At 42.0% G+C, this 26,074-nt stretch overlaps 1 protein-coding gene across 2 annotated transcripts in view; it reads right to left on the bottom strand.

The window, feature by feature from the left end:
• Positions 1 to 26,074, bottom strand: part of DZIP1 (DAZ interacting zinc finger protein 1) — a 77,307-nt gene that overhangs the window by 41,058 nt on the left and 10,175 nt on the right. For both annotated transcript variants that reach the window (XM_010589387.3, XM_010589386.3), the window contains exons 6-9: positions 15,946 to 16,030; positions 12,891 to 13,015; positions 10,303 to 10,464; positions 655 to 792 (exon numbers count right to left, since the gene is read on the bottom strand). In XM_010589387.3, the coding sequence (XP_010587689.1) occupies positions 655 to 792; positions 10,303 to 10,464; positions 12,891 to 13,015; positions 15,946 to 16,030 (510 nt within the window). The remainder of the gene's footprint in view (positions 1 to 654; positions 793 to 10,302; positions 10,465 to 12,890; positions 13,016 to 15,945; positions 16,031 to 26,074) is intronic.

Here is a 26,074-nt window from a genome sequence, read left to right as displayed (position 1 = left end):
AGGAAGGTGAGAAGCAAGGCAAGTTAAGACGCAGTGACAGTAATCCATATTTCAAAAGCACACTTGCCTTTTTAGATGGCATATGCTTATCTATTTTTAAAAATTCATAAGCTTTCATCTTTATTTGTTTCCTGGTAAAAAATTTGTTCCACTAAACCAGTGTGATTAAAACAGCCATGATGAAGATTGTGCTTCTTCCAGGGGTTGACTTCCAAATGATTTTAATTATGTTTGATAAAGGTAAAAAGATCATCGGTTTGCCAATGTAGCTGTATATTTAAGCTCTAAAAATCAAGTCAGTGCTTCCACATGCCTCTTTATGCCTTTTCACAGTAAGAGCTACATCTAAAGTAAGGAAAATAAAGACAATGGTAACACTAACCAATTCAAACAGACATTATGTTAGAAAAACAATGAAACAATTTTTCCAACTGTTAATTTGAGGAGAGAACTCTCTTTCCACTTCTATTAATCAATCAAAAAATATTTACTGAGCACCTATCACAGATTTCACGGGTTTAAGGAAACAAACAAAAAGAACTAGCCACGTTCATGATCACGGAAAGAAAACACTTTTCTGTAAACGCTTACTATAAATTACTTCACTAAGAGAAATTAAGACAGCTACCACAGTTACTACCCACCTCTACATACCTGACTATCAAGAAGTTGCATCACATTTTGGAAATCCTGGGGATACGGAGGACGGTCTTCTTTAAACTCATGGGCATCTTTTAACGTGCCTATGTTGGACTTGATCTGCATATTAGACTTCTGTATTTCTGATAATTGCTATAAGATAAAATTCGAAATCACTGATACAAGTGTTTATACTTTTGTAAGACTGAAGCAGAAAACAAAATTAGGGAGCAGGTAACCACATCTTCAATCTGACTATCCTACCGAAAGCTGATTTTGCTTCTCCTACTTCTCCTTCCCAGTGGTTTCTTGTTCTGTTCCTACTACTGTCTGGTCTTTCTAACTCAAAGTGTACAGGGTGGAAAAAAATGAAAGGAAAACTGAACTTTCTAATCTTAGGCAACATGCCTTCAAATATTTGATGGGCAAATACCAGCAGTCAGAAACAGAGGAACCGGGTGCAGCTGGTTCTCAGGTTAAAATAATTTAGTGAGGGGGCTAACACTATTCAGGTACCACATCAGTAATCCACTTGGGTCACAACGTTTAATTTTATCCTTTGCTTGTTATTTCCAGTTTGTCGTTGTTGTTAGCTGCCACTGAGTCAGCCCCCAACTCATGGCAACGCCAGGTGTAACGCTGTCTGGTCCTGAGCCCATCCCCATCATCAGGGTCCGAAGGGTTTTCACTGGCTGATTCTCAGAACTAGATCATCAGGCCTCTCCTCCTAGTTTGTCCAAGTCTCGAGGCTCTGCTGAAACCTGTTCAGCATTATGCAAGCAAGTAACATGCAAGCCTCCACTGACAGACAGGTGACGGCTGTGCATCAGGTGGGTTGGCCAGAAATCAAACCCAGGTCTCCCACACAGAAGGTGAGGATTCAATCCTGAACCACCACAGTGCCTTTATTTCCAAAGTTACTGGTGGTAAAAAAAAAAAAAAAACCTCTGAAAACCACAGAAGCACAATACGTTAACTTTAAAAACGAAAGGGTGGAGGAGCATAACTCCCTGCTCTTTAAGTGTGAGCTACAAATACTGACCTCCTTCAAAAGAGCACAATGTGGAAGGAGGGAAAAGGAGTAGCTTTACAGTGGAGAAACGTGGCAAATACTACCTCAGCCAGGTGATCAAGGTCAACATCGATAATCAAAAATCATGTTGACAGCCTGTACCCTTGACATAATGTGATGAAAATGGCACTCTGCCTCTATGATCTTCCTCTTGAAAGCCCATAAACCCAGTCTAAACATGAGAAAAACATCACACAAATTCCAATACAAGGGTATCCTACAGTACACCTGACCATTAGTCCTCAAAATTATAAAGATCATCAAAAACAAGGACGGTGTGGGAAACTGTCACAGACAAAAGGAGGCTAAGGAGACATGACAACTAAACGTAATATGGAATCCTGGTGGGATCCTGGAACATGAGGCAAAAACTAAGGAATCAAAATCAAGTATGAACTTTAGCTAATAATAACATATCAATATCTGTTTACTAATTGTAACAAATGTACCATACTACTCTAAGATGGTAACAACAGGAGACATTGTGTGGGGTAAGGGAGTTATATGGGAATTCTCTGTATTATCTGCTTAACTTTTCTGTAAATCTAAAACAGTTCTAAAAAATAAAGTCTAATTAATTAAAAAAAAAAAAAAGTAAACCTCTGTAGCCAAAAAGTGATGGACAAATAAAATATGGTATGTATCTATATCCATACAATGAAATATTATTCAGCCATAAGAAAAGAATGAAGGACTGGTACATGCTATAACATGAATAAACCTTGAAAACACTATGCTAAGTGAAAAAACCCAGTCACAAAAGACCACAGATTATATGATTCCGTTCATGTAAAATGCTCGGAATAGGGAAATCTACGCAGACAGAAAGTAGATTAGTAGTTATCTAGGGCTAGGGAGCTTAGGGGGAAACAGGGGCGACTGGTAACTGTTAAGGGGTTTTTTCCTAATTTGGTGAAAATATTCTAATATTGATTATGCTGATGGCTGCACAACCTTCTGAATACACTAAGAAACACTGACTTGTACACTTTAAATGGGTGCACTATATGGTATGTGAACTACATCTCAATAAAACTGTTTAAAAAAAATCAAAAGGGGACTTCCATCCAACATGGCACCACAGACTGAAGCACCATACCATCCTGCCACAGCAAAGACCCAAAAAACTAAGTAAAACACACACAAATGTCATTCCTGGAACCTGAAGCACCAAATGAAGAGATAGAAAACTCAGCCAAGCACCGAACCGAATAAGAAACTGACAGAGGACAGGCAGCAAGGGGAGACAGTGCGAAGGGACGCATCAGCTAATGCGGCATGGATCCGCCATCTTGGACTCCAGTCGGGTATCCGCAAACAAGGAGCCCAGGAAAGGAGCTTCGTGGAACTCCCAGCAGGAGACAGAGCACCCAGTAACCAGCGATACATGCCTTCCCATCCCCCATTCTTTCCCCACTGCTCTACCTTTGAGCTTGTTGGATGGCTGTGGTGGCCCAGCTGGCCGGGAAGTGCAAGATATGTGCCGCTTGCACTCGCCCCACCCATGTGGGAGATCAGTGGATAGGGAGCACAGGAAAGCAGCTTCAGAAAGTTCCCAGCAGGAGACAGAACCCAGTAACGAGTGATACACGCTTTCCTAGCCTGCTTTCTCTCCCCTCTTTGGCCTCCTCTGCTTCCCGCTAGCCGCAGTCTCTTGGCCAGGAGGCAACTGCTTTGGCCTCAGGCTGCTCGGATTTGCCCTGCCTACACTGGCAGGGCCCCTGAGCTGGTATTGCTTCTTTCTGTCTCTTTTGGTTTCTTCTGCACCTCCTACCACCTCCCCCTCCACTCTCTGGAACACCTAGCTCCGTGTGCCATCTTTGCTTCTTCTTGAAAGGCGGTGAAGCCATGCTTGACTGGGGAACCACTCCCCAGCCCGCAACACCACACTGGTGGGATCCCTGGGGCTTTTTTTCCCCTTGTTTTGCTTTGTTCTGTTTTCTTTTCACAGCTTGGGAGCCCCTTCTAGCCGGGCTGCACTGCATGACTTAGGAGCCACTCCCCCAATCTGAGCAGCCGCATAGGTGGGATCCCTGGGGGCATTTTTTTTTCTTTTCTCTCTCTTTTTCCCTTTCTGTATGTCTTCATTTCTCAGTTCTTGTCTCTCTACAGTTATCTTCTTTTCCTGTGTCCTGAACACCTGGTGCTGTGTGACATCTATACCCCCTCTAACCAGGCTATACTTCGCAGCCAAGGAGTCACTTCCCTGGTCTTAGCAGCCCCACCAGTGGGACTCTGGGATTCCTGGGGGCTTTTCTTTTTTTCTTTTCCAAATTTTTATCTAGTCATTTTTTTTTTTCTCTTTCTTTGTTTGCTTCTTTGTTTTGGGCTCCTGTTTTTCTCTCCTCTCTCTCCTCTTTCCCATATCCCATTAGCTCTACACATCACAACCTCCCCCCTCTTTCCTGCCTACCTGTACCATGCACTGAACATCACATCTCTGAGCACCACAGGCACAGCTTAATGGGACCTGCCCAGCACTGATTCCTGGCCCACCCTGTCAGCCCTAGTATGTACCATAAACAACCCATCCCAGCCCCTCACCTTCAGCTGGACCTGCCCTGCTGCACCATAGCTGAATGACTGGCCCTGCCTATCAGACAAGGAGGTGAAAATTATCGCGACTACAGACGAGCAAACAACAAAGAACGCACAGCTCACCTGCTCAGATATAACCAAATAAAACAAAAGATCAGGATGAAACAAACAGATCTACAATCAAGAAGTGAAGAAAATAACTACTGAATGTCCCGAAGACAGCAGACAATGTCAAAACATATAAAAAACAGGACAGGATGGGTCCAGTAGGCATTCAAAATAAAACACCAGATGACTTTCCATTAGAAGAAAAGACACTGGAACTACCTGACAGGGAATTCAAATCACTAATATTCAGAGAAATAGAAGAGTTGAAGCAAAAAGCAGACAAAATGATGAAGAAATAGAGAAATTTTTGGCAAAGGCAGACAAATTCATGGAAAATACAGACAAAAAAAAAAAGGAACAATTCAGGAAAGTAATACTGGAACAAAATGCCAAAATAAATTCACAACTAGAGATCATACAAAAACAATTAGAAATCCGAAAGATAAACAATAAGACTTGAGACATGGACAGTGTCATAGAAGGGCTGAAGAGCAGGTGTGAAATGATGGAAGACAGAAACAGCGAAATTAAAGACAAACACTTGGATATGACTCTGAGGAAAAATCAGAAAAAGGGCCAAGAAAAATGATGAAACTCTGAGAATTATGTGGGACACAATCAAAAGCAAAAATTGGCAAGTAATCGGAGTTCTAGAACAGGGAGAGAAAACGAAAAGCACAGAGAAGATCATTGAAGAATTGCTGACAGAAAACTTCCCTAATATCATGAATGATGAAAAGCTCACCCTCCAAGGAGCTCAATGAACCCCATATAGGATAGTCCCCAAAAGAAAAACACCAAGGCATATTATAATCACACTTGCTAAAACCAAAGACAAAATCCTGCTAGCAGCTGGAGAAAAACAAAAAGTCACAAAGAGAGAAGAAACAATAAGACTAAACTCTGATTATTCAGCAGAAACCATGCAGGCAAGGAGGCAATGGGATGACATATAAAACACTGAAAGAAAAAAATTGCCAACCAAGAATAATATATTGGGCAAAAAATTTGTTCAAATATGATGGAGAAATTAGTATATTTCCAGATAAACAGAAATTAAGGAAATATGTAAAAGACAAATCAAACTTACAAGAATTATTAAAGGGAGTCCTTCAGTCTGAGAACAAACAACATCAGACCACAGCCTGAATCTAGGACACGAGATGGTACCAGCAAGATACCAACCTAGGAAATAACTCTCAAGGACTATCCAAAAGCAAAACAATTGCAACAGGGAACCAGAGAGGTTAATCTGTAAACGACAACAACGTCAGAACGCTAAAACGGAATAAACGGTATAGGTATAGAACTTTCTAATGAGGAGGAAGGCAAGGCGATACCAAGTAATAATAGGAACCTATTACCTAGGAAGACAAGGGTAAATTTCAAGGTAACCACAAAGAAAGTTAACAAACCTACTATCAAAACAAAGAAGAAAAACAGAAAGTCTCAACAAAAATAAAAGAAATGAAAAAAAATCCACAAACAAAAGGAACTCAGCACGGGAAAGAGAGAGGAACAACGAAAATGTTAGCACCACAAAAAAAAAAAGCACTACAAAATGACAGCAATAAACTCAACTATAAAGAACAACAATGGATCTGTGAAGCATCTCATAACATGGATGCATCTGGAGGATATCACGAAAGGACAAATATTGAATGAGCCACTACTGTAAAAACTCATGAAAAGGCTGACATACAAAAAGAAACAATATTTGATGGTTATGACGGAGGGGAGGCGTAGGGATGGAAAAAACACTTAACAAACAAAGATAAGCATTAACTGTGGTGAAAGGTAAGACAGTACATAACACTGGGGAAGCCAGCACAACCTGTACAAGGCAAGGCCACGGTAGCTCCATAGACTCATCCAAACTCCCTGAGGGACCAAACTGCTAGGCTGGGGGCTATGGGGACCATGGTCTCAGGGAACATCTAGCTCAACTGGCATAACAGAGTTTATAAAGAAAATGTTCTACATTCTACTTTGGTGAGTAGCGTCTGCGGTCTTAAAAGCCTGTGAGCGGCCATCTAGGATGCTCTGCTGGTGGCTGGTTGCCACCGACTGCTCTGGCAGGGATTGCAATAAAGGGTCCCAGAGAGAGCCAGAGAAAAATGTAGAATGCAATTCTAACTCAAGAAGGAAGACCAGACTTGCTGGCTTGACAGAGACTGGAGAAAACCTGAGAGTATGGCCCCCGGACACCCTTTCAGCTCAGTAATGAGGCCACTCCTGAGGTTCACCCTTCAGCCAAATATTGAACAGGCCCATGGAACAAAATAAGACTAAAGGGGTGCACCAACCCTGGGGCAGGGACTTAAAGGCAGGAGGGAACAGGAAAGCTGGTAATAGGGGGAACCCAGGGTTGAAAAAGAAGAGTGTTGACATGTTGTGGGGTTGTTAACCAATGTCACAGAACAACGTGCATACTGTCTGATGAGAAACTAGTTTGCTCCGTAAGCCTTCATCTAAAGTTCAGTATATATATATATATATAAATCAAAAGGTTAGAAATGGTAAGCTGTGAAATCAAGTCCTATTCCATAATTAGCCTGGGGGCAGCGGGCAGGACCACGGATGGAGCCTCAGGCAAAAGAACTGTAACTAGCAGCTCATTAAAAAAAAAAAAAAAACCAATGCCATCAAGTGGATTCTAACTCATAGTGACCCTATAAGACAGAGTAGAACTGCCCCACAGACCTTCCAAGGAACACCTGGTGGATTCAAACTGCTGACCTGTTGGTTAGCAGCTATAACACTTAAGCACTATGCCACCAGGACAGCTCATTACAGAGGAGGGAATAAGTGTGGCCTTGATGGGGAAGACTTAGGAAGCCAGCCTTAAACTGCTGAGTATCAAAATCCACCTCTGTGGATAATTCACCACCCCACTTTGAAAAGGTGTCACAGGTATGAGGTTCAGGAAAATATTCGGGGTATGAGTGGTAAAAGAAAGTACTGTCCAGAGGTGCTGATGCTTATAAAGAAGAACAGGAACTACGGAGAGGCGATATGGGGATAACTGTGCCAATGGGAGCCCATGAGCCCTTGTGGTGCAATGGTTAGGCACTCAGCTGCAAACTGAAAGGTTGGTGGTTTGAACCCACCAGCCACTCTGCAGGAGGAAGATGTGCCAGTCTGCTCCTGTAAACATTACAGCCTTGGAAACCCTGTGGGGCAGCCCACTCTGTTCTATAGGGTCACTATGAGTCAGAATCGACTCGATGGCAGTGGGTTTGGTTGGGTTTGGAGCCAGTAGGAAGCTGGCTAAAGGAAGCTCTACAAAAAGACAATGAACCGTCCAAAGTTACTTTCCCTCAACTTTTTACTTGAAAATTTCAAAATACAGAAAAGTGTAAAGAATAGTACAATGACCACCCATTTCACCTCCACGTTGTTAACATCGTACCATGTTTGCTTTATAAAGGTGACAGGGCAGGCAAATTTTTCTGTAAAGGGCCAGGTAGTAAATACTTTCAGCTTTGTGGGCAATGCTGTCTTTGTTGCAACTATTCAAATTTACCACTGTGGCATGGTAGCACTGTAGATGATACATAAATGAATGAGCATGGCTGTATTCCAACAAAACTTGGCTGATCGACACTGAAATTCATTTAAAAGAAAACAAAACCCGTTGCTGTCGAGTCAATTTTGACTCATAGTGACCCAGTAGGACAGTGTAGATCTGCCTCATACAGTTTCCAAAGAGCGGCTGGTAGATTCAAACTGCCAACCTTTAATTAGTACCCAATCTCTTAACCACTGGGCTACCAGGGCTCTGAAATTAATTTTCACATGTCATGAAACATTCTTCTTTTGATTCTTTTTTCAACCATTTAAAAACATGAAAACCATTCTTGCCCATTGGCCATGCAAAAACGGGTAGCATGCCAGACTTGGTCCACAGGTTTAGACCACTATACTAGAGTTTAAACAGTTTTAGGGAAGGATTTTAGCAGTATTTCAAGAATATTCTTCCATTTGAGTTAATAAAACTTGTTGGCCCCTAGAGGGTGCTCAAGGATTTTTCCCTCTCCTCCTTCCCATAGTTTTTTTTCTCCACAGATGACTCAGGATCAAACCTGCCCAAGGAGCTCAGGTGAACTGTGAGCTGGAGGACAATGACTGGCCTTTTTCACAGGAGATGGAGGTCCCAGTCCAGCTGGGTCCGTCTCTATTATTCATGCACATGATGAGGGTTGTGTGGCCAGTATGAACAGGAGGGTGGGCTCATTTAGCCATGTGCTGCTCTCTCTAGACACCCTGCCCCCCTCACCAGTGAAGGCTGGGGTAAGGAAGGGGACTGGCAAAGGTTCTCGCTCTGGTTTTCTGGGTCTGCTTCCTTCTCCTCCCACACTGGTGCTCTGGGTCAGCCTTTACAGCCACTACAGTGGTAAGTTCCGAAACCAGGGAGGCATTTATGGTTTAAGGCTACAATTTTTTTTTTTTTTTTAAGCCTAACCAACACTTAACCGTGCTCATGAGGAACCTGTACACGGATCAAGAGGCAGTCAGTCGTTAGAACAGAATGAGAGATACTGCATGGTTTAAAGTCAGGAAAGGTGTGCGTCAGGGTTGTATCCTTTCACCATACCTGTTGAATCTGTATGCTGAGCAAATAATCTGAGAAGCTGGACTATATGAAGAAGAACAGGGCATCAGGACTGGAGGGAGACTCATTCACAACCTGCGTTAAGCAAATAACACAACCTTACTTGCTGAAAGTGAAGAGGGCTTGAAGCACTTACTGGTGAAGATCAAAGACCACAGCCTTCAGTATGGACTACACTCAACATAAAGAAAACAAAAATCCTCACAACTGGACCAATAAGCAACATCATGATAAATGGAGAAAAGACTGAGGTTGTCAAGGATTTCATTTTACTTGGATCCACAATCAACACCCATGGAAGCAGTAGTCAAGAAATCAAAAGCAAATCAGCTGCAACAGATCTCTTTAAAGTGTTAAAAGGCAAAGACGTCACCTTGAAGACTAAGATGCACCTGACCCAAGGCACGCATGGTGTGTTCAATCGCCTCGTATGCACGGGAACGCTGGACAACGAATAAGGAAGACCAAAGAAGAATGGACGCATTTAAGCGGTGGTATTGGCAAGGAGTATTGAATACACCACGGACTCCCTAAAGAACGAACAAATCTGTCTTGGAAGAAGTACAACCAGAATGCTCTTTGGAAGCAAGGATGGTGAGACTATGTCTCACATACTTTGGACATGTTGTCAGGAGGGATCAGTCCCTGGAGAAGGAGGACATCATGCTTGGTAAAGTAGAGGATCAGCAAAAAAAATGAAGACCCTCAATGAGATGGATTAATATAGTGGCTGCAACAATGGGCTCAAACATAACAACAATTGTGAGGATGGCACAGGGCTGGGCAGTGTTTCATTCCATTGTGCACGGGGTCGCCATGAATCGGAACTGACTCAACGGGACCCAACAACAACAAACCTAACCAGGAGCCCTGATGGCACAGTGGTTAAAAGCGATGGCTGCTAACCAAAAGGTTGGCAGTTTGAATGCACCAGCTGTTCCTTGAAAACTCTACGGGGCAGTTCTACTCTGTCCTGCAGGGTCGCTATGAGTTGGAATCAACTCAGTGACAACAGTTTGGTTTTTTGGTTTTAAACCTAACCAGTTAACGAAAGAGGGATCCTCTATGATCCGAACAAATGCATCCTATGAGTGTGTGCTGCACTGGGGTTTAGTGCCAAGGCTCTGCTCTCAACACCATGCCTTCTCTGACTTGTTCCCTCTTCTGTATGCCTTGTGCTCCCTTCAAGGCTCACAGGAAGGAAGGGTTCCTAGGCAAAGGGCCAATAAAGGAATTTCTGGGTCCTCTAGCCACCATGCCATTCTGATACCACCTTCCAAGCAATACTGCACTCTAGTAATACTATGAGAGTGTCTAGGTCAATACTTACATATTCTAATGCCGAATTCTTAGAAGTCAGTTCTTTAAACTCCTTCATAAACATTTCCTTGACTTTTTCCATTTCATCAACTAGCTTTTCCTTTTCTTCTTCTTTCCATCTATCAAATAACTTGACAAATTCTTCTTCTTTTGATTTCTGCATTTCATATTCCTGAAATTATTTTAACACATGGCTTTAAAATTTATGATATGAAGCAAACATGCAAAATCTTAAATAAGCAGTCATAGCTTCACTTTGAATGTGTTAGCTAGTATTGCTTACTTCAGTTAGGTCTCCAGCAACACGTCACATAATGGCAGGTCTGTGCATAATACTATATGTAAGCCAAGGAAACACCTAGCATCCTTTTGTCCTTGTATTCCTTAAAATACAAAACAGAGGCTCAAGGCCTCACACGTTCTATATTCTATGAACTCGTATGGTAGACAGGCAATAATACATAAACTATAAACATACTTTTTAAAAGAGAACATCAATTTAGCATTAGAAGAATCCCTCTCACACCGTATCAATTTGGGTAGGGTTGCCGCATTCCAGGAGCCCCTGGGTGACTAAAATGGTCAAGCCTTCGCTACTTGCCAAAAGGTTGGTGGTTCAAACCCACCCAGGGGCGCCTCGGAAGACAGGCCTGGTGATCTTCTGAAAGGTCACGGTGTTGAAAACGCTATGGAGCACAGTTCTATTCTGCACACACGCATTCACCACGTGTCAGAATCAGCTCCACGACAACTAACGACAACAGGCCCCATTCTGCCCACCAAAAAATACAAATTCAGATTTGCATGAGCTAGCTGATCGGTACTTGATTTCTCACCTAAAACGGCACAGCTGAGGAATCAGATTAAAAAAAATCTGTAGATTCTAGCACTCCAATAAAAATTATGCCTTGTTGCTAGGCACTAACATCAGGCAATGGTGGTCCAGAACACAGGCTGCCTGGGTTCAAATCCTGGCTCCCCCATTTATCAACTGCATGACCTTGTGCAAGGCAGCTCCCGTACCCCCTTGTCCTCATCTGTGCAATGGGACAATAACAGTGCCTTCCTCTGAGGTTGTTATGAGGACTAAATGAGCTAACACATGGGAGCCACTCAGAGCAGTGCCAGGCACACAGTAGGGCTCCAGGAGCATGAGCTGAGATCACTCAGTCAGGTCACACTTAACTTCCAGTGTAATGAAACATCCTAACAGAATGGGGTTGGGGGGTGACTGCTAATGGGTTCAGGGTTTCTTTTGGGGGTGATAAAACTCTTCTGGAATTAGATAGTGGTGATGGTTGCACACCTTGTGAATATACTAAAAATCACTAAATTGTGCACTTTAAAAAGGTAGATTTTATGGTATATGAATTACTTCAATAATAATAATAAAAGCACAGGGAGAGTGCTGACACATTACAGGGATTGCAACCAACGTCACAAAACAATCTGTATACACATTTTTGAATGAGAAACTAATTTGCACTGTAAACTTTCACTTAAAGTACAATTTAAAAAATGCATGTATTATTTGGAGAACATAAAAAAAATGGAAAGCTACTTCAGTGATGAGGTATCTCAAGACCAGGAAAGGAATCCCGTTAAGATGTAAAGAAGCTAACTTATAAACGTGAAGAATATCAAAGTGACAAAGGAGCAGAGAAATGGACATCTGGAGTGGCTGGCCGGGGCTGGAAATGAAGAACAAATTTGACATTATCCCTGTCAGCAGGGCATTTCAGGTTCAAGTTTTCTGATAGGAGCATATCCTTTTGCATCACTGACGGAAACTGCACTATTACGTTTTAAACCTTCAAAAATAGAGTGGAACTGCATTTCCTGCTATGTGCTTGGCTCGTTAAGACACTAAAGAGTCGACTGGCAGGACGGTCACATTTGGTCAAGCTCCACAAACCCCAGAGTGTCCGCTGTCTATTAGAGTCCATGCCACAATTTAACCACAATGCAGTAGGTCCTCAGGAGTCACGAATCCTGTAATTTGCAAGTTTGCCTCCTTGCTAAAATGTATTTGTAACCCCGAAATCAATACTTGCAGTGCTTTGGCAGACGTTAGCAGTGAGAACGTTGAGTTGCCTGATGCACGGACTTTTTCATATTCACTAACAGTGTTTTCAGGGATTTTATACAGCATGTTGATATTTGGGAGCCCTGGTGCCGTAGTGGTTAAGAGCTGTGGCTGCTAAACAGAAAGTGGGCAGCTTGAATCCCCCAGGTGCTCTTGGAAACTCTGTGGGGCAGTTCTCTGTCCTATAGGGTCGCTAGGAGTAGGAATCGACTCAACGGCAGTAAGTTTGGGTATTTTTTTGGTTGTTGTTGTTGGGTGCCATCGAGCCGATTTTTGACTCAAAACGACCCCATGTGACAGAGGAGAGCTGCCGTATACGGTTTTCTAGCCAGTAACCTTTACAGGATCAGACTGCCAGGTCTTTCTCCCCCAGAGCTACTGAGTGGGTTTGAAATACCAATCTTTTGGTTGGCAGCCGAGCTCTTAAGCATTTGCACCACTCAGGCTCCTTTTACACAACACAACTACCGTGAACAGAGAGAATAAACCTGACGGAGAATTCAGCTCTGTACCTTAGTGAGTCTAACTGCGTGGGCGTGCTGGGCGGCCTCCAGCTGGGACTTGGTGAGCTGCAGCTGCTCCTTCAACATGTCGATCTCACCCTGGAGCTTATCGGTTTGAGCCTTTTTCTTATACTCTGTTGCAACAGAAATATCTCGTTACAACACCATTTATTATGAAACACTATCTGAAAACTTAATGGGGTCTAGTCCTATTGATAAGAGAAAGGAAACTGCTCTGACTTGGGCTATTAGTCACTTTTTTTTCATGCCACACGAGCCGATTTTTACTCTGTAATGTTTATTTGGGGCCCTGCCTATCATTGGGCCCTGGATTATTTCTAGCGGATTCTTTCAGCCACTGTGTTGAGGCCAGACTATCCCTACAGAGTCAGTGTGATAGAGCCCTGTTCTGGGCACCATAATGGTGACGACGAATAATCGTGGCACTCTGGCCTCTTCTTAGAGATGGCTGCCTCAATCAGAGAAGAGAAGCAATGCCTTCCACCACACGTACCGCCATATTGAAATCTCTGTGGTCAGTATCCTTCTGGTTCCCACCGAGCTGTGCTGAGAGCCCTGTCAGTGAACACTGCTATTACAAGTAAAGGCCTAGCATTCAAAATGCTAAGTCGGGCCACAATCTGTCAACTGGGGCACAACCAAGGTTCTGAGAAGTTGTAAAAGGAAGCAACAAGTGAAGAGAAAAATACTTATGTACATGTACTTACATGCAGATGTACACATGACTGAATGGATATACATGTGTCTGTGAGTGCAGACATGAGAGGTATGGAAACCAAAGTAGAAAGTCAGAATCTCAAAGATGACCTGAAGAAATAATACTCATTTCAGAGACTGAAATATTCTCTGAAACGAGTATGAGATAGAACAAGATACTGAAACAGAAGAGAAAGAAGGTCAGTTTCACACTGAAGAATGTTAGGTTAATTAAAATATTTCATCTTTCTAAGTATCCAGTATATTCCTAAATTGTGTCAGTGGTCCATGGCTTAAAAGCAGAATTTTAGACGGTTTATACAGAGCTTTTCTAAATAAGTCTATTTACCTGAAATAGAAATGGAAACAGACTGGCCCAAAACAGAGGGGAAGGCAGGCATTGGGAAACAAGCAAGAAGTACACACGTCTAGAGACTTAACAATCAAGATCATAATTAGAACTTCTGTGGATTACTAGGCAATCTGAAGAAAGCGTTGATCTGCTCACAGAAATACAAACCTTGATTTTGAAAACATTTCAGTAGTAGGAAATCTGGTTCCCTAGCAAGCCACAGAAACCCCTTCCTCTCTCGCTTCTTCAATTTCCCCTTCTGTCTTCTGGTTAATTCCCATCAGTACATCAATGTGTCTTTAATATCTCCCACATAAAACAAAGCAAACAATGTCACTTGGTCCCATATCTCCCTCAGATAGTGCCTTGTGTCTCTGCTGCCCTTCCCAACCAAAGTTACAGAAATAAATGTCTGTGTTTGATACGACCACTTTCTCACTAGATTTTCAGTTCATTCTAATTGGGCTTTTGTCCCCATTAACCCACGGAAGCTGCTAGAGTTAGGGCCACCAACAACTATCTTGACAAACCCAATGGTCAACTGCTGGTCTTCATCTTATTCTGTGCCTCAGGAACATCTGACATACAACTGACCACTGCCTCACTCTCGAAACACGGTTTTTTCCCTTGGTTTCCATGTCAACACACTGTGGGTTTCCCTAGCGAATGGCTATTTCTCACTCTTCTGTACCGCTCTGCTCCCGGTGAGCTCCAAGTGTTGAAAGAGCCTTGGGGCTGGCCCTCAGCCATGTTCCCTTTGCTGTCTAGGTGATTTTACCCACCTCAGCTTTACTCCAACAACTCTAAATGTGGATGTGCACCCTGGCCTTCCACCTCGAGCTCTAGGCCTTCAAACCTCCACTTGCATATCTACTATATGTTTGACTCAAATTGACACCTGGCCTGAACGAACTCTGGATTCTGCTTCTCCCTCAACCTTCTCAAGCTGCTTCCCACCCTATCTCAGTAAATATTATCTCCATTCTCCCAAATGTGTAGGACAAAAACCGAGGCTCATTGCTTCGTCGCTTCCTCCCATGCTGAGTCAACATCTCTGTCAGCTCTGTGTCTGTAACATATTCTCCACACCGCCACTCCTCTCCTTCTTCCCTGGTTCCCCCTGGCCCAGGCTGCCATCTTCTCTTGCCTGGACGACTGTGAAAGGCCTCCTCACTCTCCCATCTGCTTCTACCGTGACCCCTACCGTCTACTCTCCACTCCAGTGGCTTCCCATTACACTTATAAAAGCATCTACATTCCTGCCCAGGGCCTATAAGGCCCCATGTGATCTGGCTCCTATCTCTCCAACCTCACCACACACAGCTACCTGGTTCACTCTGTTCCACCAACCTTCCTCTTCCTCAACCTCACATACTCAACAAGTATGCTCCCCCCCGCCGCCCCAGTCCTTACAATTAGTGTCCCCCTTGGCTGGGATATTCTTTCCCACATTTTCACAAGTCTGGGACTGCCTGAAGCCCTGGTGGCGCAGTGGTTAAGAGCTCAGCTGCTAACCAAAAGGTCGGCAGTTGGAATCCACCAGCCCTTCCTTGGAAACCCTATGGGGAGTTCTACTCATACAGTTGAAATCGACTCTTCAGCAACAGGTTTGGGACCACCTAATCGCTCAGGTCTCTAATCAAATATCATGTTCTCAGAGAGGCCTTGGCTGACCACCTGGAGTCCCTCTCCATCCCATTCCCCTCCTTCACTGCATTGGCCACAAGTTGGGAAGAATTATTCATTTAATTGTATAAGTGGGCCTCCTCCATCCTTCCCACTAGAATGTAAGGTTCCAGAGAACAGGGCTCGGTCAGTTGTTTGCTGCTGTGCCCCTTGCCCAAAGTACGGCTCCCCCGTTTAGTTGATGAATGAACAAGCAGCATGCCACTCTCTTTAGGAAGGTTTGAGAAATGCACTGGACCGTGTTTCACTTTAAAAAGAAAAAGGTATCAGTGAAAAAGACACTTCTTTGAAATAGAGTTCATCACTTACCAAGGTGAGAATCTTCGGGATGGCGGCGCTGAATATGACTTTGTAGAAAAGCTTGGTTCATAAAAGCCTTGTCACAAAAATGGCACTGAAACGGGGAGAGCAACAAATCCAAGTGTCTGCGTTACACGTTCTTCCACCTAGTTCCAACTAAAATTCAGATACTGAATCACCGTCTCTGGGGGCTTCCCCCACCGAAAGATACCATATTAATAAGTGATAGCCTGACTTAAAAAAATGGATATAAATGCAGGGCATTCTTTCCAAATTCAATACAAGGTAATAAAAACTACCTTTTGACAGTAGCATGTCACTGTGCTTTCCGGAACCCCTGTTGCTGTTAGCCTGGTAGGCCCCACCCTGTCACCAACTTCCTTATAACACCACCCACAGTGAACCTTTTTTCTGCCCCTCCAGCATGTCAACTTCATTCCTACCATGGGGCATTTGCATTAGCTGTTCCCCTACCTGAATCTGACCCGATCTTCACCTGACTGGCTCCTTCCTGACATTCAAGATGTCAGCTTGAATTCAGCAAGTATGTACTGAGCATCTTCCACTCTGAGGATGAGTGGCAGGTCCTCAATATGATCTTCCCTGATGGCCCTCCCACCACTGACTGTCACATCACAATGTTTTATTTTCAGCATTGCATTGTACATATCACCCATTAATGAGTTCATGTTTGTTTACTTCATTTGTTTATTATCTCCTCTGTAAATCCCTCCAGGTTCTAGAAAGTAAGCTTGCTGAGAGCAGAGACTCTGTCTTATTCACCACTTTATTCCCAGATGCTAGCATTAATAAATAACTGAATGCATGTCTGGAGCCCTGGTGGCACAATGGTTAAGCGCTTGGCTGCTAACAAAAAAGTCAGTGGTCTGAACCCCCCCAGGGGCTCCATGGGAGAAAAGACCTGGTTGGTGATCTGCTCTTAGAAACATTAAAAAAAATTACAGCCTAGGAAACCCTATGGGGCAGCTCTGTTCTGTCACATGGGGTCACTGTGAGTCAGAATCAACTGGACAACACACAGGAACAAAATTAATTTACTGAGAAAAAAATTAATCGGTTCCACCAGTACCTATATTTTTCCATTTTAACAATGACTCAAATTTTAAGCAAAATTCAACTTATTTTATCTACACCCTCACCGCTGGGTTAGTCTGAAGTAAATCCTGGATATTATATATTTCGTTGTAAACATTTCAGGATGTATCTCAGAGATAAGGACTTTTTCTTTTAACACAACCGTAATACCATTATTCCATCTTTTAAAACGTGAGAATCAATTTCTTAATCTCAACAAATACCTAGTTGTTGCTTATTTTCTTCCCCTTATATTGCCAACGTTGCCTTACAAATATGTTTGAATCAGCATCCAGAAAAAGCCCATATCCGACAACCGGCTGCTGTTATGTCTTAACTCTCTTTTAGTCTATAGGCTCCCCGTCTCTTTTTTTCCTTGCAATCCTTTTGTTAAAGGAACCAAACGTTAGTCCAGCAGTCTCTCTCAGTTTGGATATTCCTGTTTGCATTCCTGTTGTGTCCTGTATAACATGTTTTTCTAGTCACTGTACTACCTTACTCATTTTTTTCTCTTTTTTAAGTAATTTCTTGTTGTTGTTGAGAATATACACAGCAGAACATACACCAATTCAACAATTTCTACATGTACCATTCAGTGGCACAGATTACACACTTCAAGTTGTGCAACCATTCTCACCCTGCTTTTCTAAATTTGTTCCTCCTCCATTAACATAAACTTTCTGCCCTCTAAGTTTCCTATCTAATCCCTCATGTTGCTGTTGTCAATTTGATCCCATATAGACAGCTCTTAAAAGAGCACAACACTCAAGACGGGCATTCTTTACTAGTTAAGCTATACTATTGTTTGGTTTTAAGAAGACTTCAGTGAATATTTTGGTTTAAGATTTAAAGATTATCTCTGGGCAATAGTTTCAGGGGTTCATCTAGCCCCCATGATTCCAGAAATTCTGGAGTTCGTGAGAATTTTAAACTCTGTTCTGCATTTTCCCCCTTTTGATCACAATTCTTCTAAAGTATCTTTGATCAAAATGTTCAGGAATGGCAGATGGGCACCATCTAGTTCTTCTGGTCTCATGGCAAAGCAGGCAGTTGTTCATGAAGGCAATCAGCCACACATTCCATATCCTTCTCCTAGTCCTGACTCCCTTCCTCTGTTGCTCCAGGCAGATAGAGACCAACTGTCATGACTTGGATGGACACTTGCAAGCTTTTAAGGCCCCAGGCACTATGCAACAAACTAGGAGGCAGAATAGAAGCAATAAACACGGTATTAGACCAATTAACTGGGTTGTCCCATAAAACTATCACTCTAGACCTCCAAACCAAGACACCAAATCCCATGAGGTGTTTAGTTGTACATAAGCAGCATTAGCAGCTGCTCTTTTTGTTGCTGCTGCTGTCACTGTATCACATAACTTTTGTCAATTCAACTTTTACAAGTGTACAACTTACTGACAGCAATTACAATAACTGGCTGTGCCACCCTACCCTCATCAATGTGATTTTTCTATCACCTAAACCAAAACTCAGTGCTCCATAAGCAATAAACCAAAACCAAACCCGCTGCCGTCTATTCCAACCCACAGCAACCCTATAGGACAGAGCAGAATTGCCCCATAAGGTTTCCAAGGAAGACCTGGTGGTTTTGAACTACCAACCTTTTGGTTAGCAGCCTAACTCTTAACCACTATGCCACCAGGGTTTCCCCATAAGCAATAAGACCCCCTCGCCCCCTCCCTCCTGCCCCTGGTAACCACTAATAAACTTTGGTCTCTATATATTTGTCTGTTGTTTTTATGTGAGGTCATATAATATTCATCCTTTTGAGATTGGCTTATTTCACTCAGTATAATGTCTTCAAGCTCCATCCAAGTTGTAGCATGTATCAAGATTTCATTTCTCTTACCGGCTGAGTAGTAGTCCATTGTCTGTATGTACCATGTTTTGTTTATTCATTCATCTGTTGATGGGCTTTTGGGCTGTTTCTACCTTTTGGCTACTGTGAATAGTGCTGCAAAAACATTAGTGTACGTATGCCTGTTTGTGTAACTGCATTCAAGCCCCTTGGGTATATTACTAGGAGTGGAATTGCTGAGTCGTAGGGTAGTTCTATTTTTAGTTTTTTGAGAAACTGCCACACTGTTTTCCATAACAGCTGAACCATTTGGCATTCCCACCAGCAATAGGTAAGGGTTCCAATTTCCTCATATTCTCGCCAACATTTGTTATGCTCTGTTTTGTTGTCTTTCATCTTAGCCATCCTAGAGGGAATGAAACGGTATCTCATCGTGGTTTTGATTGGCATCTCTGTGACAGCTGATGATGTCGTGCATCTTCTTATGTGTTTGGTGGTCATCTCAATGTCCTCTTTGGTGAAATATCTATTCAAATCCTTTGCTCATTTTTTGGTTGGATTATTTGTCTTTTTGTTGTTAAGTTGTCAAAGTTTTATCTACACTTTGGTTATTAGCTTCTTATTGGATTCTTATTGGTTTCAAAGATATTCTCCCAGATAGTAGCTTGTCTTTTTGCATTTTTAAAATGAGGTCCCATTTATTTTGTCTTTCGCTGTTCCGTACTGCCTGAATCTTAATCAGTCTAACTGCACCTAGACTTTAGGCTCTGGCTTCCCAGAAAACAACCAGTTTTGGCATATTTCTTAGCATTATATCTCAGAGAATCTTTAAAGTATATTTTCAGCTTTCTCTGCTCTTAACTGCTGTGTTCACTGTACAATGTGTATGGACGCTGGTGTAATGGTAGGGTGTAGGGCTCCACACAGCACAGGAGGAAGGAAAGGCTGAGGGAGTCATTCCCTCTTTCACCCATACTCCCTCCCGCAGCAGGACAGAGGGAACGCTAGTACACAGTGTTCACACACTGTCAGAAGGTACTCTAACAAGACTGTTCGCTCATACATGTGGCTCTCCCAGCCCCCCATTCCTTCAAGGCTACAGAAAACAGGGACACGGGCTACCCAAACTTCACACTGTAACTCAGGGTCCAGAAGTCACCTCCCATATAGAAAAGCAAACAGAATCTCTTGACAAGGCTGTCCAAGCATGAATGAGACGAAAGAAATGGCATGGTAAGATGAAAAGGATGGAACACACCATCCCATCAGGAGGTGGGGAGAAGAAGAAAGAAAGGGATAAGGAAAGAAACACGGCATGCGAAGATGAAGATTCCCATCTGAAGGAGGGAGAGGGGGACATAAACCAACAGTTCTCCAAAATCTCTTCATTCATGCCAAAAGAGCATAAGAAGAATATGTAACTCTACAGAAAGACAATGACTGAAGAAAAGGAAAAGAATAGGATAAGATGAAAAAAATACAAAAGCCGTAACAAGAACGAAACCATCATCACAGAACAAATAAACAGGCAAGGAGGGGCAGTTTTGAAAACAGAATTACTAAAGGAAAGACTATGAAAGGAACAAAGACTAAAGCAATTAGAAAGAAACTGACAGAAATGAAGGGCTGTTTGACAAATACAATCTAACATAAAGATACTTGGCTTCCCAGAAGAACAGAACACAAAAACAAAACAAGCTATATTCAAAGATGTAATACAAGAGAATTGTCCTGAAATTAAGCAAACACTAAATCTGCAGATTAAAAGAGCTTGCTGGGTTCCAGGAAAAAACCTGATTGAGAATGCTCAACACCAAGACATACCTACTAAGATACCGGACTTCAAGTAGAAAGAATTCTTCAGCTATCCAGGCAGAGAAAGCGAATCACTTGCCAAACAACAACTAGGCTAGCCTCAAATTTCTCCACAGCAACATTTATTGCTAGGCAACAAAGGAACCATGTCTACAAAGTTCAGAGGAAAGGCATGACCTAAGAATATTCTACCCAGCCAAGATGTCTTTCAAACTTGAAAGGCTGAGGGAATTCAGTAATCACTGGCCCTTTGAGGGGGAATAACAACTGTGACAATCCTGTTAACCCTATTAATTAAAAGATGATTCAAAATAAAGAACTCAGGAATGGAGACACGGAGGCAAAAGTGCTTTTGCACACAAATACAGAATCAACAGAAAAGCAAATGAGAAATTAAGGTTAGATGAGAGAACGTGAATGCTGCAAACATGGTTAACTCTCCTAACTAGGAGGGCAGGGGAGTGGTGAGACGGCTTCAAGGGCTAAACGCTTGAATGCAGGGACCAACAAACATTTTCTGCAAAAGACCAGATAGTATGTCAGCTTTGCCTAACATAACATCTCTGTCTCAAGTACTCAACTCTGCCATTGCAGCATGAAAGTAGCCTTAAACAATCCTTAAATAAGTGCGGCTGTGTTCCAGTAATACTTTATTAAAAAAAAAAAATAAGTGCCAGGCCGAATTTGGTCGGTGGTTCATAGTTTTCTGACACCTTCTTTAAAGCAAGAATTCAGTGAGTATGGTCTGTACTTAAAACACACAAATAAAATTTTTAAAACACATGGGCACCAACCTACCATAATTTTTTTTTTCAAACATTTTGTGTTGTAGGTGAAAGTTGGCACAGCAAATTAGCTTGCCATTCAACAATTCATACAAATTGTTCTGTGACATTGGTTGCTATCCCTGAAGTGTGTAAGCACTCTCCCCATTTCCACCCTGCCTTCCCCGTTTCCACCCCTCTTTATCTTCTCATCTCTGCTTTTGGGCAAACATTGCACATCTGGTCTCATATGGTAGATTGTTCTAAGGAACGCATCTCTCACGAGGGTTACTGTTTATTTTATAAGCCAATCTATTATTTGGCTGAAAGGTGACCTCCAGGAATGGCTTCAATTCCAGGTTAAAAGGGTGTCTTAGGGAGATAGTCTCAGGGGTTCATTTAGTCTCTGTCAGTCCAGTAAGTCTGGTCTTTTTTATGAATTTAAGTTTTGTTCTACATTTTTCTCCCATTCTAGCCAGGACCTTCTATCATGTCCCTGGTCAGAGCAGTAGGTAGTGGCAGCTGGGCACCATCTAGTTCTTCTGGTCTCAGGCTAGAGGAGGCTGTGGTTCGTATGGGCCTATTAGTCCCGTGGACTAATTACTTCCTTGAATCTTTTGCCTCCTTCACTTTCCGTTGCTCTAGATGGGAAAAGATCAATAATTATACTTTACATAGCCACTCACAAGCTTTTAAGATCCCAGACGCTAGTCACCAAACTAGGATGTAGAACATTATGAACTATGGTATGTCCACTGACCGAGATGTCCCACAAGACTATGGCCCTTAGTCTTCAAGCCCAGTAACTCAGTCCCACGAGGTGTTTGGATATGTCTAAGAAGATCCCATAACTGTGCCCTGTTTGTACTCTATTATATATACAAATATATATGCCGCACATACAAATAAGTACACACAGATGCCCACAACCACACCTATACATCCACATGCAGGTCCCCCATATGCCCTCCCACACCTATATAGCATACACTTATCTGCCTGTGTAACCACCCACAGATTCTTGGTTGTTGTTACCGTTGGTGGAGAATTGTACATGGTACAGCATTTATTCTTGCGTACCTCTCAGTGTCTCCATTGACTTTGGTCAAGTTGTGCTGACTTCCCCCATATTGTGTACTGCCTTTCCCTTCACCAGAATTAACACGTGTTTTTTTTTTACTATCTAACAAGTGAGTCTCCCTCCCGCTCCCATTCCTGGTAACCACGAAAGAATTTTGCTTTCTGTGTGTAAACCTATTCTTGACTTTTTATAACAGTGGTAGCATGGAATTATTTTGCGATTGATTTACTTCACTCAGCATAATGTCCTCCAGATTCATTCATGTTATAGGATGTTTCGTTGCATACTACTCTACCGTACTGTATAAACAGAGTTTGCTCATCCATTCTTTTGTTCATGGACACATAAGTTGTTTCCATCTTTTTGCTATTGTGAAAAACGCTTCAATGAACATGGGTGTGCATATGTCTACGCCTGTCATTGTTCTTATTTCTCTAGGCTGTATACCTAGGAGTGGGATCACTAGATCATATGGTATTATTTCTACTTTTAGCTTTTTGAGGAAGCCCCATACCATTTTCCATAGTGGCTGTACCATTTTACAATCCCACCAGCAGTGTATAAGAGTTCCAGTCTTCCCACAACCTCGCCGGCACTTGTTTTCTTTTTTGATCAGTGCCATTTTTGCAGGGGCGCGATGGTATCTCACTGTAGTTTCGATTCGCATCTCTCTAATGAATAATGAGCGCGAGAATCTCTTCTTATGTTTGTTAGCCACCTGAATGCCTTCTTCGGTGAAGTGTCTGTTCTGTTCCTCATGATGTCTTAAATAATCCCTATTTCCCTTTTTAAACATTAAAGAGATCTTTTAGGAAATAAGACCTTTTAGTAAAGAAACATGTATTTTACCACATTTTCAGTTTTGTTTCAGTTTCTTATTTTCTACTAAGTTTAAGTGAAATTAAGCTTCCTAGTAAATACAAGCAAAATTAAGTAAAACAATTTTTAAAACATATTGTCCATGTTATGATTCCAGTTTTATTAAACTACTCTGCTCTATCCATCCATTCATCTTTTGACCTGCATGTATGCATTAAAAATTGTCTGGGCTGCTGTTCACATATGACTAACAATAGTAGTATCTGAAGTGTCTGACTTAAAACTTCTTTTTAAATATCTTTTTATTGTTGCCTGTCTTTAGAATGAAAATTTTATCATTTTTCAAAAACCAATACAGTGATTTTTTTTTTTTAAATTACAAACAGAAGGCCTGGAAACAAATATTCTATGTTAATTCAGGAAAAGGAGCCCTGGTTGGTGCAGCCGCCAAACGCTTGGCTGCACCAAAAGGTCAGCAGTTCGAACCCACTAGCTGCTCTGCAGCAGAAAGACGTGGCAGTCTGCTTCCATAAAGATTACGGCTTGGAAACCTTATGGGGCAGTTCTACTCTGTCCTGTAGGGTTGTTGTGAGTACAAATCGACTTGACAGCTATGGATTTGGGTTTTTTTTTGGTTAATTAAGGATGCTGGGGATACAGGTGATTCTAATTTTCTTCTTTTTTCTTGGCTGTACTTTTTTTAATAATATCTAAAAATGGGAAAAAATATTTATTTTAACTATCTGAGTAATACATAAGTGTGTATAGTCAGAAGCTCAGGGTAAGAGCTCAGGGGTTCCTATTCAAAAAAGAAAAGACAGACAATTCGATACATCAAAATATAAAACTTCTATATGACAAGAAACACCAAAAACAAAACCTAAGCTACAGGGTGCAGGTGCCACAAAACTTGTAACCAACAAAAGATTAGAATCCTGAACATGAAAGAACTCCTACAAGCCAATCAAAAGACAGACCACCCTGCAGAATATAGGAAGCATCTGAAGGGTCAATTCTCGAACTGCACTCCAACTAACCTGTCAGTGCCTGCAAAGAGGCTCAGTCTCACAGGTAATCAGAGAAACACAAATTAAAACAATGATATCCATTCAAACAGCAAAAATGTAAATATGCTAAAACCAAGTGTTAGCAAGGATGTGAATAAAAGAGGATTTACACCCAGTGTAGGTGGGAGTACAACTATTCTGGAAAGCAGTTTGGCACTGCACCTAGTAAGTGCTACAACCAAACCATTCCTCTCCTATATTTATGTCTCTAAAACTCTTGCACATGTATGGGTATGGTCACTGCACATTGCTCATAACAGCAAAAATAAAGAATCCTTCAGCAGATAAAATTATTTATTAAGATGAGAAGAGAAACATAGTTAAGAAAATGGGCTCAGCTCAGAAGAACCAGACAGTGTCCAGATGCTACCACTGACAGATCTGACAGGGACCACAACAGAGGGTCCAGGACAGAGCAGGAGAAAATGTAGAACGAAATTTAAATTCACATAAAAAAAGACCAGACTTACTGGTCTGACAGAGACTGGACAGACTCCTGAGACCATGGCTCCCAGACACTCTGCTAAAAGAACTGAAGCCACTCTGGGAGTCCACTTTTCGGCCAAAGATTAGACAGGTCTGTAAAACAAACATGAGGGCCCTGGTGGCACAGTGATTAAGAGCCTGGCTGCTAACGAAAAGGTCGGCAATTCAAATCCACCAGCCTCTCCTTGGAAACCCTATGGGGCAGCTCTACTCGGTCCTATAGGGTTGCTATGAGTCAGCAACGGATTTTTTTATCTGTTTGTAAGACAGACAATAACACACAGGAGGAATGCGCTTCTGACTTCCATCAAGTATACGAGACCAAATGGGCAACACCTACCCAAAAGCCAAGACGAAAAGGCAGGAAGGAACAGGAAAACTGGACAAATGGACACAGGGAACCCAGGAGTAAAGGGAAAGGGGGAGAATGCTGACACATTGCAGAGAATGCTACCAACGTCACAGAACAATTTGTCTATAAAGTTTTGAACGGGAAACTCATTTGCACTGTAAATTTTCACTTAAATCACAATAAAATAAAATAAAGAAAATGGGCTCAAATTTGGATTCCACAACTGTGACCTTGAATAATTTATGTAACCTCCCTGTGCCTCATTTTTCTCAAATATAAGTGAATCACAGAATCTATCTTAAAAGCTTATTTTGAGGATTATAACAGCCCATATACTTCAAGTACTGAGAACAATAAGAATGTTAGTTAATATTACGTACAACAGAATATTATATGGCATTATATCAACATACATCTTTCAAAAATACACTGTTGGGTGAAAAAAAGGATATTGCAGAAGGGCACATAACCATGGTATCGTTCATGTAAAGTTTTCAAACTTAAAAAACAATTGTCTAGTAAACATATATATGTAATAACAATAAACATATAAAACTATACAGAGGAAGGATACCCACAAACTACAAAAGGGAGGTTTCCTCTGGCAATGGAAGGAAGGAAACGTTATTTCTTAAAATGTTTTAAATCTTAAATCTTCCCCCAAAATGCTGCTGCTATTGTTGTATGCCTTTGAAGCTAGCCTCCTAACAGTGGGAAAATAAACCTCCATTTGTTAAAGCCACCCACTTGTGGTATTTCTGTTACAGCAGCACTAGATGACTGAGACAATATAGAAAAAACCAATCCCATTGCCACCAAGTCGATTCCAACTCATAGCAACCC

The sequence above is a fragment of the Loxodonta africana genome, chromosome 17 (assembly GCF_030014295.1).
Source record: "Loxodonta africana isolate mLoxAfr1 chromosome 17, mLoxAfr1.hap2, whole genome shotgun sequence".
In the NCBI taxonomy this organism is placed as follows: domain Eukaryota; kingdom Metazoa; phylum Chordata; class Mammalia; order Proboscidea; family Elephantidae; genus Loxodonta; species Loxodonta africana.
This window is presented reverse-complemented; position numbering and strand designations above follow the sequence as displayed.